This window comes from Phyllobates terribilis, unplaced genomic scaffold (genome assembly GCF_046119375.1).
Source record: "Phyllobates terribilis strain yellow unplaced genomic scaffold, ASM4611937v1 Scaffold_1__5_contigs__length_1240528914, whole genome shotgun sequence".
In the NCBI taxonomy this organism is placed as follows: domain Eukaryota; kingdom Metazoa; phylum Chordata; class Amphibia; order Anura; family Dendrobatidae; genus Phyllobates; species Phyllobates terribilis.
Window position 1 is genome coordinate 258,813,340 of NW_027362761.1, and position 16,699 is coordinate 258,830,038.

The following is a 16,699-nucleotide window of genomic DNA, read 5'->3' on the forward strand; positions in this document are numbered from 1 at the left end:
CCCATTCAATTGTTTGGGAATTCTGACCGATCCTCCAGTGACAATGGAGAAGCATGCAATGGGGCTTTGTTCTCAAGAGAGTTGCGGGTCACAATGATGAGACCTGTATCTAATCTAAATTTACAGTATATCATGTGAATGTAATTTACGTATGAGATGGGAATACTTCTTTTATTACTGAGTTTGGATTTAAAGGGAACCTGTCACCTGATTAATGAAGCCCAAACCGCAGGCAGCATGAGTCAGAACCTGGTTGTACTGTTGCAGCCAGGTGCGTTTTTCACTAAAATGCCAGAGAAAATCTACTTTAACAGTCCCAACACTGCTGCAGGTGATTGACAGGTCTCTTGGTATGAGAAGCGCTGGGAAGTGCCAGCTCTATAAACTATATTTTCTCTGAAACACTCCAATAAATGTACCAGGCTGCAATAGTGCTAGAAGCTCTGGGTCATGCTGCAGTTGATTATATAGCGGCTGAAAATATATTACTTTTAGGCCATATACACACAACAGTATTTTAGTCAGTATTTTACATCAGTATTTGTAAGCCAAAGTCAGAAGTGGAAGAATCAGGAAAAGTATAATTGAGACACGTGCACCACTTCTGTATTTTTCACCCACTCCTGGTTTTGGCTTACAAATACTAATGGAAAATACTGACCAAAGTATTGTTGTGTGATCACTGCCTCAGTGCTTCAGTAATTTTGGATGATTTTCCAGCTTGTCCAGCTTGGTAATACAGAATACCTATTTGGCAAGCATAAATAGGTGACAACTCCCTTTAAAGCACCACCAGTGTTCTAGTGTACTCTTTTTGTATGCATCTTTTGACTACTGAAATGTAATTTGCTTTTTAGATCAACTGAGCAGTTCTATAATGTCCTTAAATGCCTCCATCTTCACGGACTTCCTAATTTTAGGCTTATCTGACGATCGAAATCTCAAATCGTTCTTATTTTGCACACTCCTCCTTATTTATACACTGACTTTAATCGGAAATGTGTCTATCATTCTTGTGTCACAGCTAGACAATCACCTACATAAACCAATGTATTTCTTTTTGAGCAACTTATCCTTCCTTGACATCTGTTATACGTCAACAACTATGCCCAAAATGTTACAAATCCTTTTGGTGAAGAGAAAATCAATCTCATTTGTGGGTTGCTTAATTCAACTCTACTTCTTTTTGGCATTTGTAGGCACTGAATGTGTTCTTCTCCTGGTAATGTCTTATGATAGATTTTTAGCCATATGCCATCCTCTCAGATATTCAGCTATTATGAACTTTAAAACATGTGTCATCCAGGCCTCTCTAGCATGGATAAGTGGCTTAGTGAATTCTGTAGTCCATACAGTCTTTACTTTCCGCCTGGATTTTTGTGGTATTAGGAAGATCAATTACTTTTTTTGTGATATTCCTCCATTATTATCTCTGTCTTGTGAAGATACATCAGTGAATGAAATGTTGCTGCTTTCTATAGGAGTTTTCATTGGATGGACCCCATTTTTAGGCATTATTGTCTCATATATTTATATTATTGCAACTGTATTGAAGATCAAATCTAATAAAGGAAGACAAAAAACATTTTCTACTTGTGCATCCCATCTTACAGTAGTTTTATTATATTATGGAAGTGCTATTTCCAACTATGTCAGACCAATTTCATCTTATTCCTTGGGCAAAGATCGATTGATTTCTGTTCTATACAGTGTAGTTACTCCAATGATGAATCCAATTATATATACGTTAAAAAACCAGGAGGTAAAAAATGCTGTATGTCGCCAATTAAATCGTAAAAGAAAAATGCAGATTCGCTGAGCCATATCAAATCTATATGCTACAGACAACGTGTGAAATGAAGTTATTGCATAGAATGCCCAGATAATCTATAGGATTTTTGGCATTATATGAGAAAGTCTGAAATAAGACTATTTCATTCTGACCTTACATGCTTCACTTAGGCATTTTATAGAAAGGTGAGTTATTCTATGGGATGTCTCACACTTCAAAACAAAGTATAAAATAAACGGGTTATTGGGTTAGCCCTAATAATAATAGGTTTATGCTTAGATTTAGCCCCTTAGCCCTAATAATAATCAGGTTAGGGTTAGATTAATAATAGGTTTAGAGTTAGCTTTAAAAACAATACATGTCAATCAACTAATTTTTATGCAAAACCTAGGCATTCTGTACAATACTTGAGTTTCACACAATGTCGGCTGCTGCAGTTTGGTCATCTCATACTTTGCCTAAAACTCAATAATCTAGAGAATATATAGGAAATGTGTAAAGAAGATGCATTTTATACATTTTCTTCATGTCTGAGTTATTGTAATAAATGCCTATGCACTGTATGCAATACTTTAATTTCACATTTAACTGCATGTATTATACATACATTAAAAAGAAAAATGGCTACCAGCTCACCTACTCCATGCAACAGCAATAACCCTTGGTGCACGGACTGCTTCTCGACAAATCATCCAATTGGGCAATGTTAATTCATAAAAAATATTTCCAGCCCCAGAGAGTTAAAATAATTCTCTTTATTGATATAATTAAAACTTCATAATCCAAGAGTGAAGCAAGCAAGAATCCTTAATCATGGCATAAAAGAGCGAATAGAAGTGGGTTATATATTTGTCATCATCTAGGAGGATGAAACACAGGTGTGAACTTAACCCTAATAATACTCAGATTGAAGATATTTAAAAACAAAAATTATTTTTATTTATCCGAAACAAAGAAACTACATTATTTATAGCAAAACATCATGAAATAACAGTGATACTTAATAATGAAACATCACTTCTCTTTGTGAATTCACACCTATTGGATAAGTTGTATCCAAAGTGAACATCCAGAACGCCTTTCTATTGAGAATGTGTCTTTTTTAATTCCCTCCTCTAGGTGGATTATTCATTTTCTCAATACCAAATATTTTTAAAGTAGATGTATTCCTGTTATGTATCAAAATAAAATGATCTGCTGGTGGCAAAATGTGTCAGTTTGAATTCATGTTATCTGTCATTTAAATGTTCTCTTATGTGCACTTTTAGAGTGCATATGTTTATATATATTAAATTCTCACTATTGAAGTTAATAAACTGTTTAATGCAATATGTATTGGACCCAAATGAGTTTAAAAAGGTTTTGCAATTGTTTGCATAGGAGCATGTTTTGCAGTGAGCGGCTCCACATTTATAAAAAACATTATTTTGTAGCCAATTTTTATTATGTCTTTTCGAATTTGAACAAAAAAGACTGGGTGAGAGCATGTTTCCTAACGATTTTGCATTTTTAGCAATTAAGCGAATACCTCCAGATAATAATTTATTCAGTATCTTATCTTCAAACAAAATAGGTAAATATTTATGAACAGTCTTCTTAATGTCTAGGAATGAATTACTATATTGTAAAGCTAAGGTAAGTATAGTGTCATTCTGATTTTGTTTTGCCACAGAACAGTGCTTATCAATTAATTGATGTCTATCGCAAGAATTGGTAATGTTTTGCACACAATTTAATATCCAGGGGGCATAACCAATTATATTTTGTTGTTGTTTTTTAATTCATGTTTTCATTTTAAAGTGTCACTGCAGTTTCTTTTTGTATAAATAAATTCACCCATCTAATGGTGTATTTGGGGTTACTACTCCTGACGTGAAGAATAGTATTACCTGCCATAGGTTTTCTATATGTAATAGAGTAAATTTTTTGGCCTGATGATCCTGAAAGTGACAAATCCAAAAAAGTAATTTGATTTGGGTAATATTGGTATGTAAAACTAAGATTAAAAGAAATGCTGTTGAGATAATCAACAAGTTCTGCTATGGCAGGCACAGGACCTCCCCGGATGAAGAGTAAATCATCTATGAATCTTCCAAAGCAGATAATAAAATCATGGTGAGGATTGGAAACAGAAAAAAATGAAATGCTCTTCCCAATAGGACAGAATCAGATTTGCTAAAGAGGGCAAATATTTGGCACTCATCGAAACTCCCCTTGTCTGCAAATTAAAAATTCTATGAAAAGAAAAATAATTATGAGTCAACAGGAAAAATGTGACATTTTTTTTTATAAAAAGCTTGAGATTTCCAGAATAATTACTATTCTTGTTTAAATGAAAATTAGTGATGAGAGAGCACTAAAATGCTTGGGTACTTGTTGTTCGGGTCGAGCAAATCTGAATGCTTGAGTGCTCGATCTGAGCAACGAGCCTTATGTAAGCCTAAGGGAAACTCGAGCATTTTTCTGGAGGCCACCCCGGCGGTCTGCAGACGGCCTAAAAATTGCCCAAATTGATGGGAACAGTGCTCAAATGACATGGGAACAGCATGGGGAAGACCCCTGGAAGCATTTCTGACTCCCAGGTCACTGCTGTGAACAACGTTGTCAGATTATTACGCCACTTTTACGGACTCACAATAAAACATACAAAAACGAAACCAAAATGGATTTTCCTGGGAAAAATGTTAAGGAACATCCTTTCCAATGACTTGTATATAAGGCAAAATAAATAACCAAAAACAAAAATGCTCCTCCACACCTCGGGCTATGTTCACTCATAGCGTTTTTGATGTGTTTTTGATGCACTTTTGCATTGCTTTCAACGGTGACAAGTACATTCACCGGTAAATGTAATTTTAACATTTTACTACCTTATCTGGCCATGTGGTGTGTGAGACATGATCAGACACATCCTGTTTCATTTATGAAGGAGGGACTCTGAAAGTCATAAAACCTATTTTTAAAGGGCCATCAGTCGGCCCTCACTATTGTTAGAGGGCCATCAGCCGGCTATGCTTTGCTGTTCCCATTATTAAAGAGTGGGTGTCCTATACTGTTATTGCGTATGCCGTGACGGCAAGGGCTGCCAAAAATCCGGACGCACCCCAATACCCCTTTAACAAGACATAGAGGAGGGCCTCAGTAAAAAAAATGTTCCCATTATAAAAGAGTGTGTCTCCTATAGTGGTAATGCCCATGGTGTGACTGCAAGGGCTGCCAAAATTTGGGAAAAACCCCAATAACAATTTAAAGACACATAGAGGTGAGCCACAGTATCGACATTTCCCATTAGAAAGGAGCGGGTCTGCTATCCAGTTATAGGGCATACAGTGAGTACAATGGCTGCCAAAATTTAGGAAAACCATGATAACAATTTAAAGACACATAGAGGTGGGCCTCAGTAATGAGTATGACATGTTCCCATTAGAAAGGAGCGGGTCTGCTATCCAGTTATAGGGTATGTAGTGAGTACAAAGGGTGCCAAAATTTAGAAAAAAAACAAATAACAATTTAACCCCTTAACCCCCGAGCGTGGTTTGCACGTTAATGACCAGGCCAATTATTACAATTCTGACCACTGTCATTTTATGAGGTAATTACTCTGGAACGCTTCAACGGATCCCCCTGATTCTGACATTGTTTTTTTTTTACATATTGTACTTCATGATTGTGGTAAAATTTCTTCGATATCACTTGCGTTTATTTGTGAAAAAAATGGAAATTTGGGGAAAATTTTGAAAATTTAGCAATTTTCAAACTTTGAATTTTTATGCCCTTAGATCAGAGAGATAGGTCACACAAAATAGTTAATAAATAACATTTCCCACATGTCTACTTTACATCAGCACAATTTTAGAACCAAAATTTTTTTTCGTTAGGGAGCTAAAAGAGTTAAAAGTTGACCAGCAATTTCTCATTTTTCCAACAAAATTTACAAAACCATTTTTTTAGGGACCACATCACATTTGAAGTCACTTTGAGAGGTCTTTATGACAGAAAATACCCAAAAGTGACACCATTCTAAAAACTGCACCCCTCAACGTGCTCAAAACCACATTCAAGAACTTTATTAACCCTTCAGGTGCTTCACAGGAATTTTTGGAATGTGGAAGAAAAAAATGAACATTTAACTTTTTCACAAAAATGTTATTTTAGACCCAATTTTTTTTATTTTCACAGGGGTAACAAGAAAAAATGGACCCCAAAATTAGTTGTGCAATTTCCCCTGGGCACGCAGATACCCCATATGTGGGGAAAAAACACTGTTTGGGCGCACGGCAGGGCTCGGAAGGGAAGGAGCGCCATTTGACTTTTTGAGTGTAAAATTTGCTTGAATACTTAGCGGACGCCATGTTGCGTTTGGAGAGCCCCTGATGTGCCTAAACATTGGAGCTCCCAAACAAGTGACCCCATTTTGGAAACTAGACCCCCCAAGGCACCTATCTAGATGCATAGTGAGCAGTTGGAACCCCCAGGTGCTTCACAAATTGATTCTTAAAAATGAAAAAGTGGAAAAAAAAATACTTTTCAATTTTTATGAATCAATTTGTGAAGCACCTAGGGGTTCCAAGTGCTCACTATGCATCTAGATAGGTGCCTTGGGGGGTCTAGTTTCCAAAATGGGGTTACTTGTGGGGGAGCTCCAATGTTTGGGCACACAGGGACTCTCCAAATGCAACATGGTGTCGCTAACAAATTGAACGGCTCAAATTGTTAGCGGACACCATGTTGCGTTTGGAGAGCCCCTGTGTACCCAAACATTAGAGCTCCCCCACAAGTGACCCCATTTTTGAAACTAGACCCCCCAATGCACCTATCTACATGCATAGTGAGCACTTGGAACCCCCAGGTGCTTCACAGATTGATTCATAAAAATTAAAAAGTGTTTTTTTTTTCACTTTTTCATTTTTACGAATCAATTTGTGAAGGACCTGGGGGTTCCAAGTGCTCAGTATGCATCTAGATAGGTGCCTTGGGGGGTCTAGTTTCCAAAATTGGGTCACTTGTGGGGGAGCTCCAATGTTTAGGCATGCAGGGGCTCTCCAAACGCAACATGGCGTCCGCTAACAATTTGAGCCGATTATCCATTCAATTTGTTAGCGGACACCTTGTCGCATTTGGAGAGCCCCTGATGTGCCTAAACAGTGAAGCTCGCCCACAAGTGACCCCATTTTGGAAACTATACCCCTCAAAGATTTTATTAAGGTGTATAGTGAACATTTTGAACCCAGAGGTACGACACAGAATTTGATAACATTAGGTCATCATATTGAATAAGTTGTCATTAGTCTTGAGCGCAAGTGCTCGCTACTTGAGTTTGCATCGGGTACTCAGGTATGCACCATGTACTGCGTGTGCTCGAGTGACATGCTCGAGTCCCTGTCCCGCATGTTTCACGGTTATTAGACACCCAAAAAAAAACATGCGAGGATCGCTCGTGCATGGCAGGCAATCCCCGCAAAGTTTTTTTTGGCCGCGAAGCATATGGGGCGGAGACTCGAGCATGTCACTCAAATACCCACGATACTCAATGCATACCCGAGCACCCGATGCAAACTCAAGTAGCGAGCACTTGCGCTCAACACTAGTCGCCATATCATCATGTTTTTTTCTTACTTTTGAAAAAAATCCCAACCCCATCACAACCCTAACCCCAAACCCAGCACTAACCCTAGCCCTAACCCTAGCCCAACTCTAACCCAAGAGTTTATTTTTTACGCCGTTCCTCGTGCGGTATAAGTGATTAGACGACTTTATTCTTCGGGTCGGTGCGATTACAGCGATACCAGAATCATATGGGGTTTTTATGATTGACAGCTGTCACACACTAAAAGACGCATTTTTTGTAAAATCTAGTTTTTGCATCGCCATATTTTGAGAGCTATAATTTTTCCAGATGTTGGCAGACAGTCATGTGATGGCTTGTTTTTTGCGGGATGAGTTGACGTTGTTATTGGTGCCATTTTCAGGCACGTGACATTTTTTGATCGCTTTCTATTCCGATTTTTGGGAGGCAGAATAAACAAAAACCAACCATTCAGGAATTGTTTTTTTTTTTTTTTTATTCTGTTCCGCGTGTGGTAAAATTGATAAGGCAGCTTTATTCTTCGGGTCAGTACGTTTACAGCGGTACCACATTTATATAGTTTTTCTATGTTTTGCACTTTTACATAATAAAAGCAATTTAATAGAAAAAATAATTTTTTAGCATAGCTTTATTCTGAGAGCTATAACTTTTTTATTTTTTGGCTGATGGAGCTGTATGGTAGCTTGTTTTTTGCGAGACGAGATGATGTTTTCAGCGGTACCATATTTATTTATATTCATCTTTTTTATCGCGTGTTATTCCATTTTTTGTTTGGCGGTATGATGATAAAGCATTGTTTTTTGCATAGTTTTTTTTTTTTTTTTTTTACGTGTTCACTGAAGGGGTTAACTAGTGGGACAGTTTTACAGGTCAGGTTGTTCCGGACGCGGCGATACCAAATATGTGTACTTTTATTGTTTTTTTTGTTTGTTTTTTTTATAATAATATTTATTAATGGGTACATTATATTTTTATTTTTGGTGGATTATTTTTTACATTTTTTTTTTTTATATTTTTACAATTTTTTTTTTATTTCTTTTTTCACTTTCTGACAGTTTTTACACTTTTTTACTCTGTCCCACTCTGGGACTTTCACTTTTTTTATTCTGATCGCCTGCACAGCATAGGGATGGAGCACCATCCCTGTGCCGTGCAGGCTGTCAGCGCTGGACAGGGAGAAGATAGTTTGGAGATGCACTGCGCATGTCCAAACAATCTTCCTGTTGTCTGGTGACCCGGATGTTGTCATGACGACATCGGGTCGTCATGGCAACATCCTGGAAGCCACGGCAGACAGCGCTGGAAGCCGGAAGAGGAGGTGAGTATCTGCGATCACCTCCCCTTGCCACCGCAATGCTGCACAGCATTGCGGGGGTTAATGTGCTGGGAGCGGTGCATGACCGCTCCCTGCACATAGTACCGGGTGTCAGCTGTGACAATCAGCTGACACCCGGCGGCGATCGCGCCCGCACAGCCTGTGTGCGCGCGCGATCGCGAAGACGTACTAATACGGGTCTGGCTCTTAAGTCCCAGGGCACAGACGCGTACTAGTATGTCTAATGTTGTTAAGGGGTTAAAGACACATAGAGGTGGGACACAGTAACGACATGTTCCTATTAGAAAGGAGCGGGTCTGCTATCCAGTTATAGGGTATGCAGTAAGTACAATGGCTGCTAAAATTAGGGAAAAACCCCTATAGCAATTTAAAGACACAGAGGTGGGCTACAGTAATGACATGTTCCCAATAGAAAGGAGTGGGTCTGCTATCCAGTTATAGGGTATGCAGTGACTACAATGGCTGCAAAAATTTAGGAAAAACCCCACTAACAATTTAAAGACACATAGAGGTAGGCCACAGTAACAACATGTTTACATTAGAAAGGAGTGGGTCTACCATACTGTTCTTGCGTATGCAGTGACAGCAACGGCTGCCAAAAATTTGGAGGCAGTCCAACTCCCTTTGCAAGAGACGTAGAGGAGGGCCTCCTGAAAAAAATGTTCGCATTATTAGGAAGTTGGTCTCCCGTACTGTTCGCCTATGCAGTGAATGCAATGGCTGCCCAAAAATTGGAGGCACTCCAATGCCCCTTGCAAGAGACTTAGAGGTCAGAGGGCCTCCTGAAAAAAATGTTCCCATTATAAGAAAAATGGTCTCCCATACTGTTTCCTATGCAGTGAATGCAATGGCTGCCAAAAATTTGAAAGCACTACAATACCCCTTGCAAGAGACGTAGATATGGTGATATGGTAGATATGGTGGTGGAGGATGAGGATGAGGAGAAGGAGGAGGACAAGAGCAAATAGACAAAATCAGGAAGCGTATACCCATGTCTTGGTGTGAAGACAGGTGCATGAGAATAGAGTTAGACCTCCCAAAACAAAGACACTGTATTTGAGTTTGTGTTACGCTGCTATCATTCGGGGGTGTTGAGAAGTCTGGCCCAATCCAGCTCTTGTTCATTTTTATAAGAGTCTGCCTGTCAGCATATTCAGTTGACTGGTGGATGCTCCTATTGGTTATAATTCCACTGATGTCACTAAAAACCCGCTCTGACAAAACACTAATGGCAGGGCAGGCCAGGACCTCCAAGGCGTAGAGAGCAAGTTCATGGTACGTGTCCAGCTTGGATACCCAATATTTATAAGACACAGAGGAATCAAGGAGGACGTTGGTACAGTTGGCAAGGTACTCCATCAGCATTTTCCGAAGGTTTTCCCTCCTTGTGAGAGTACCACGCGCCTCAAGGTCTGTGCGATGGGAGGGTCTGAGAAAACTGTCCCAGAACTTTGACAGTGTTCCCCTGCTGGATTGGATTTGTGTCTCTCTCACCTGTACTACTTGGTTGTTCAACGAACTGTGACCTCTTCCGCCAGCGTTTTCAGATGTGAATTTTTTTAAAAATTCTGCAAAAAGAGCCTTCTTATATTGACCCATTTTATTAGGCCTGTCCAGCGCGGGAATAAGAGATAGAAAGTTCTACATGTAGCGTGGGTCTAGAAGTGTCACCAATCAGTAATGACTGTCACCCAAAATTTTCACAACGTGAGGGTAATGTGAAGGGCAGCATAACATAAACTCAGTTATGTGTGCCAGACTGCTAACAGGCAAGACTTCCGTGTCCTCACCAAGAGGATGAGTGACCATACTCTCCTCCTCATTGTCATCCTCCTCCCTGTCCTCAGGCCATCCACGCTGAACAGACGGTATGACAGTTGTGGAGGTAGTACCGTCTATAGGGCAGGAAACTACTTCCTGTTCTTCCTCCTCCTCCTACTCTTCCTTATTGTCACCCAATCCACATTGGGATGAGGCTGGACTGTGTGGAATCACCCTGTATGGTTTCTTGCTCCATCTCATTGTGCCCAGCATGCAATGCATCCTCTTTAATTGTGAGCAGAGAGTGTTTCAGAAGGCAGAAAAGTGCGATGGTGATGTTAATTATGCCACTCACCATCTTGGTGGAGTCTTCAAAGTTTTGGAGGATGGTAAAAATGTCTGACATCCATGTCCACTCCTGAGGTCTTATGTGTGGAGTCTGAACTGAATACCGATGACTGTGTTGATGCTGGTAATCAACAATTGCCCTCTTCTGCTCACAAATCCTTCCCAACATCTGCAATGGAGAGTTCGAACGCGTGGGACATCGCACACCTGTCGTGAGCTGGAAGCTGCAAATGCTGCTGAAGCACAGCAAGGGCGGCAGAAGCTGTAGCTGACTTTCTAAAATGGGCACACACATGGCGTATTTTGACAAGCTGACTCAACAGATCCGGGTAGGTTTTGAGAAACCGCCGAACCACAAGGTTAAGCAAATGGGCCAGGCATGGTACATGTGTGAGCTCGCCTAATTTCAGAGCCACCACTAGGTTCCAGCCATTGTCACACATGACCTTGACTGGCTGTAGGGTTAGCGGTATCAGCCACACATCTGCCTGCTCTTTCAGAGCTGTCCACAACTCCTCAGCATTGTGCTTTTTATGACCTAAGCATATTAGCTTCAGCACAGCCTGTTGCCGCTTGGCCGAGGCAGTGCTTCCAGCTTTTGACTGATGTGGTCATTTCAGAGATGGAGGCTGAAGAGGAGGAGGAGGAGGTGCAGGAGCTGTAGAATATGGGGGCAACCCTGATTGACCCAGGGCACATAATCCTCGGCGTCGGGAGGACGCATTCTGTCCAAGCTCCCACTGGTTCCCGGCTTCCACTATATTAACCCAGTGTGCCATCAGCGAGATGTACCATCCCTGCCCACAAGCACTTGTCCACGTGTCCATGGTTAGGTGGACTTTCCCAGTAACTGCGTTGTTGAGGACATGGCTAATTTTGTGGAACACATGCTCGTGTAATGCGGGGACATCGCACCGGGAGAAATAGTGGCGGCTGGGGACCGAGGGACAGCCACCGCCATCAGGTTGCGGAAAGCTTTAGTCTCCATGAGCCTAAAAGGCAACATTTCGAGTGCAAGCATTCTTGAAATGTGTGAATTTAGTAGTGTGGCCTGTGGGGCGTTGGCTGCGTATTTATGTTTGCGTTCCAAGGACTGGGGTAGGGACAACTGAACGCTGTGCTGAGACATGGATGTGGACGTGCTTGCTGATGGTGCTAGTTGAGAGTGTGCAATGACAGGTGCAGGGCAGGAGGCATCTTGGCATGCGCCATGCACAGGGGATTGGCGTGCATGCACAACAGCGGAAGAAGCAGTGGTGTCACCCACAGACACTGTTTCTGGACCATGGGGTTCGGCCCACTTAGTAGGGTGCTTTGCTGCCATGTGCCTGATCATGCTGGTGGTGGTCAGGCTGCTAATTTTGCTACCCCTGCTGATGCTGGCCTGGCAGGTGGTGCAAATGGCCTTTTTGGGGTTATTGGCAGAATCTTTAAAAACAACCAGACTCTGGAAGAACTAACGGTTGTACTGGCAACTTCCGTCGTGTTGGCATCATGGGGAAAGCTTACCCGCCTTGTGTCTGCAGCCACCACACTGCTTCTTCCTGCCTGTTGTGGTGCTATGCCTCCCTCCCCCTGTGTGCTGCTGTCCTTGCTCTGCATGCCCCCCTGCCAGGTTGGGTCAGTTACTATATCATCGACCACCTCGTCTTCCACTTCTGCACCCTGGTCCTCCTCCTGACTTTCTGGCAATTGTGTCTCATCATCATCCACCTCTTCCGGCAGTAATTGCACTTTCCCACCATTGCCTTTGTGTGAAGGTGGATGCTCAAATATTTGGGTATCACTACTCGCGTTCTCCTCTTTACTCGCTTGAAGCTGGCGGGGCGAGAGACCCGAATCTTTAAATGGAAAAGTGAACAGCTCTTCTTTGTTTCCAAGTGTGAGAACAGTTGTCTCCGGCCACTCGGCATGGTGCGAGAAAGGAGGATTAGGGTGAGGAGTATGCGGTTCTGACTCACGGCTACTGAGACTTGACCATGTGGAAGATAGGGTGGTGGTGGTGGCAAAGTGATTGGAAGCATTATCTGCTATCCAACCAACAATCTTTTGACAATGCTCTGTGTTCAATAGTGGTGTTCTGCGGTCCTCTAGTAATTGAGACAGAAAGGTCGAGCGACAAGATGTGAGTGTTTGTTGTGGCACAATTTTAGCTTGTCCACGGCCTCGGCCTCTGCATGCACCAACACCATTACGTCCACTTCCCCATCCCTTGCTACGCATCTTGCCCATTTTTCATTGGAGGACAATATACGTTAAGGAGTATGTTCTTGCGTGTGCCTTCTGTGCGAGAGATAAATCTTTCCGTCAAAGTCCGGCTGGCTTTGTCCACCCATTACCCATGGCGGACTCCACAGACAGAGAGTCGGCTGACGCTCTTCGTCGTCTTGCTCCCGAGTGTGGCTCTTGGCCCGCAGTACTAGATTATGCGGGAGATCTGCTAAGTTTGCTCCTCGCTTTATTGGTCCATTCAAAATTTTTGCCCAGGTAAACCCTGTAATGTACCGGTTACATTTACCACGACACCTGAGGATTCACAACACTTTCACCTGTCAAAACTCGCTGAACCCCAACCTACTACAGACACCAGGGGTGATAATCTCGAGCTGCAGGCTATTATGGGGTCTAAAATGGTTCATGGGAAAAAAGGGTAACCTGTACATCGGAGGGGTCACGGATCTGAGGATCTTCCCTGTGAACCGGTGGACCACATTCATGCTCCTCTGCTCATGGAGGAAAATGAGCGTCAAGTGGAGGGGGATGTTAGAAGGGGGGATAATGTTAGGCGTCAGGCTGTTGCTGGATTCAAAATGGGTCCACAACCTTCTGTGGTCTCCTATTCCAGTCCAGCCAGGGCTGATGCTGCTCAGCATCATCATCAGCCTCAACGCCTAGCTGGTCCACTAGATGTACAGATTATCTCTTGGGTATTTGTGCCTAGCAATGTTAAGCATAGGTTGCAGAGGGAGACAGGGCTTTTGGAGTCTAAATCCAGGATTCACCGCACTGAGCATGCCCGTGACCTGGCGGACCGTGATTGGTGGTTTGGCAACCACCTGACCCGGTGACCTGGCACCGCTTGATTGGTCCACGGGTTGCGTCACCACTGGTGCATCGGTGGGCAGGGCTTAGTCTTTAAAAGGCCCGCCCACAAACATGGCGGCGCGCTCTGATCATTGAGCAAGTGATGCTGTTGTGTGGACGACTGTGTTCCATGTAGTTTCCATAGGCAGGTGTAGTGGAAATAGGCAGGCTAATGGAAATAAGCAGTTAGCTTCGTCTAGCAGTCTGGCTCTGCCAAAGGGGTCGCTTAACACCCCGAGCAGCCTGCAGACGTCCTATCCACGGCTATCGCCTGTCAGCCACGTGGAGTAGTACCCTTCAGTCCGGTAGCACGCCGGCTGGAGGGACGTGTACCCGTCGACGTAGTCACACACGCATCCTAGCGCCGCCAGTGTAGTCCCTGTGCTGTAACAGGACTACAGATAGTTTCCCGGTCGTACATCTCCTGTGCTGTTAACGGAGATTGAGCGAACCGCTATACCCGTTGCCGTGTGCAGTAACACGGAAGGGTTTATCATTTAAGTTGGTTGCTTTCCTTTTCACCCAGAAAGTGCTCGGCAGCAGTCCACCAGGCTGCATCGCGGACCCCGGGGTCTGTTGCGTTCCATTATAATAAAGTTGTCTGCAACCGTCCTCCTAACACAATATTTTCCACGTTCACTACAAATGGCTGGATTTGAACCGCAGTTATATGTGATACGTCTGACTGACAACCACGGTTTGAAATAGCAGGCCTGTAGGTTACTATTCTTCACAGCGACCTTGTGTGAATAGCTTCACTGACACCCTGCAACAAAATGGAAATGGAAGACAGAAAGGGCTGATTTTGGAACACAGTTATATGTGATATGTCTGACAGAGAACCATTGTTTTAAAAAGTGGGCCTGTAGTTTACTAATACTATTCTTCACAGCAATCTCATGTGAATAGCTTCACTGACACACTGCAACAAAATGGAAATGGAAGCCAGAAATGGCTGATTTTGGAATGCAGTTATATGTGATACGTCTGACAGAGAACCATGGTTTTAAATAGCGGGCCTGTAGTTTACTAATATTATTCTTCATAGCGACCTCATGTGAATAGCTTCACCGTAACACTGCAATAAAATGGAAATGGAGGCCAATATTTTCCACGTTCAGTTCAAATATCTGGATTTTTATCGCTGTAGTATGGAAAAGATCTGGCTGTATTCTGCAGTGCTAACAAGCAAATGGAGCAGAGAAATGGTGTACTCTGGATTGCTATTTAAGCAAATAATCAGGATTAAGATAAAAAAAAATTAGCTCTGGTCCCTGATATCTGATGCTATGTCTACAAATATCTGTAATAGCAGGATCAGTCAGAACGTGCAATGGACCCTCTTGTGCAGTAAGCATTGCAGTCTGCCACATACACTGTCCTCCTTGCTTTTTAAGCAAATACCTAGGATTAAGATAAAAAAAAATTAACCCTGGCCCCTGATATCTGGGGCTATGTCTACAAATATCTGTAACAACAGTAGCAGCAGACAGAACGTGCAATGGACCCTCTTGCGCTATATGCACTGCAGTCTGCCACAAACCCTGCCTGCCTGACTAACTCCTGCTAATCACCACTCACCACTGAATACATGCAGCTGGATTAGTCCTCAGAAGGACTGTTAGTTCAGATGGATATATAGATATATGTTGTGGAACACCTATACTAACTATAAACAAACAAATCTCTCCCTGACTCAGCAGCAGCTCTCCCTACCCTGCCTGTTTCTGGGATAGACTGTTACAAGGATAGCAGCACCGGTCTTATATAGACCCGATGACGCTATGCGGCCAGCCAATCACTGTAATGCCCACAACCAACATGGCTACAGCATAACAGTGCATGGCAAGCAATCCCTGCATGTTCATTGGCTCTCTAAAGAGCGCCAAACATGCAGGGCGGGGACGCGAGCTCCTGCATCAGCAACCCGGAAATACTTGACGCGCCCCCTGGGCCTGTGTTTTGAGGGGGATACCCGGAGCCGGATCGCTGGTGGTTTGTAGTCTCAGTGTGGCGGTGACCCGGTCCGTGCCCAGGGCGGTCAAACCAGTGGCAGTCTTAGGTAATAACAAATGTCCGACTACGCCACCCGTGGATTGCGGTCAGTGGGGACCGCCGCTGCGCTGCCGACCGCTGAGGCTGATGTTGTTTGCGCAGCCGAGTATGGGATAACTCCCCACGGGAGAAGTATTGCCTCAGGGCAGCTAATGTGAGGGTGGATGATGGGAGTGATGGTGTGAGCATCCCAGTGCTAATGGTGCTGGTGCGGCGAGGGACCACAGAGACGTGCAGTTGCAGTTTTCAATGCTTTACTCACAGTTGTTGTTCATGTCAATGCTGCAGGCGATGAATGCCCGAGCCGTGCTGCGTCCACCAGGTGAGGGACTCGGTCAACTCCCAGGCAATTCCAGAGTGTGGTTCAGAGCTCCCTTCTCTACCTTTCTCTGGCCGTCCCCACCAGTGACCCACCTTTGTCCAGCTTCCTCGGGCATCTGTTGGCGAAACCTCTCCCGGTTTCCCTGACCCTATACGGTATGCCTTTCTGGTGGATGTAGTGAGGGGTCGCACCAAGATGTGGTAACAACCTCCGGTCTTTGGCTGAGGAATCTTTTGCCTCCACCAATTTGGGTTCCGGTACCCTATTCTGCCAACCCTTCACCCTGTATCTCCTCTGGGCATATGGGGTTCCTTCTGTCCTCGTGTCTCTGGGCCTTTCTCTGTGTTCCTTGCTTCCTTTCTCCTCTGTTCCAGTTCCTTTCTTACTTTCCTTTCCGTTCCTGGCCTCCACTCC

At 43.3% G+C, this 16,699-nt stretch overlaps 1 protein-coding gene across 1 annotated transcript; it reads left to right on the plus strand.

The window, feature by feature from the left end:
* The first annotated feature begins 865 nt into the window (after positions 1–865).
* LOC141166750 (olfactory receptor 5V1-like) lies at positions 866–1,819 on the plus strand. Its single transcript, XM_073653733.1, has one exon. The coding sequence runs from the start codon at positions 878–880 to the stop codon at positions 1,817–1,819; it is 942 nt and encodes a 313-aa protein (XP_073509834.1). The 5' UTR covers positions 866–877.
* The last annotated feature ends 14,880 nt before the right edge of the window (positions 1,820–16,699 follow it).

Excerpts from the sequence above, each read along its gene's own strand:
- LOC141166750 (XM_073653733.1), top strand. The coding sequence starts at position 878 with ATGTCCTTAAATGCCTCCATCTTCACGGACTTCCTAATTTTAGGCTTA.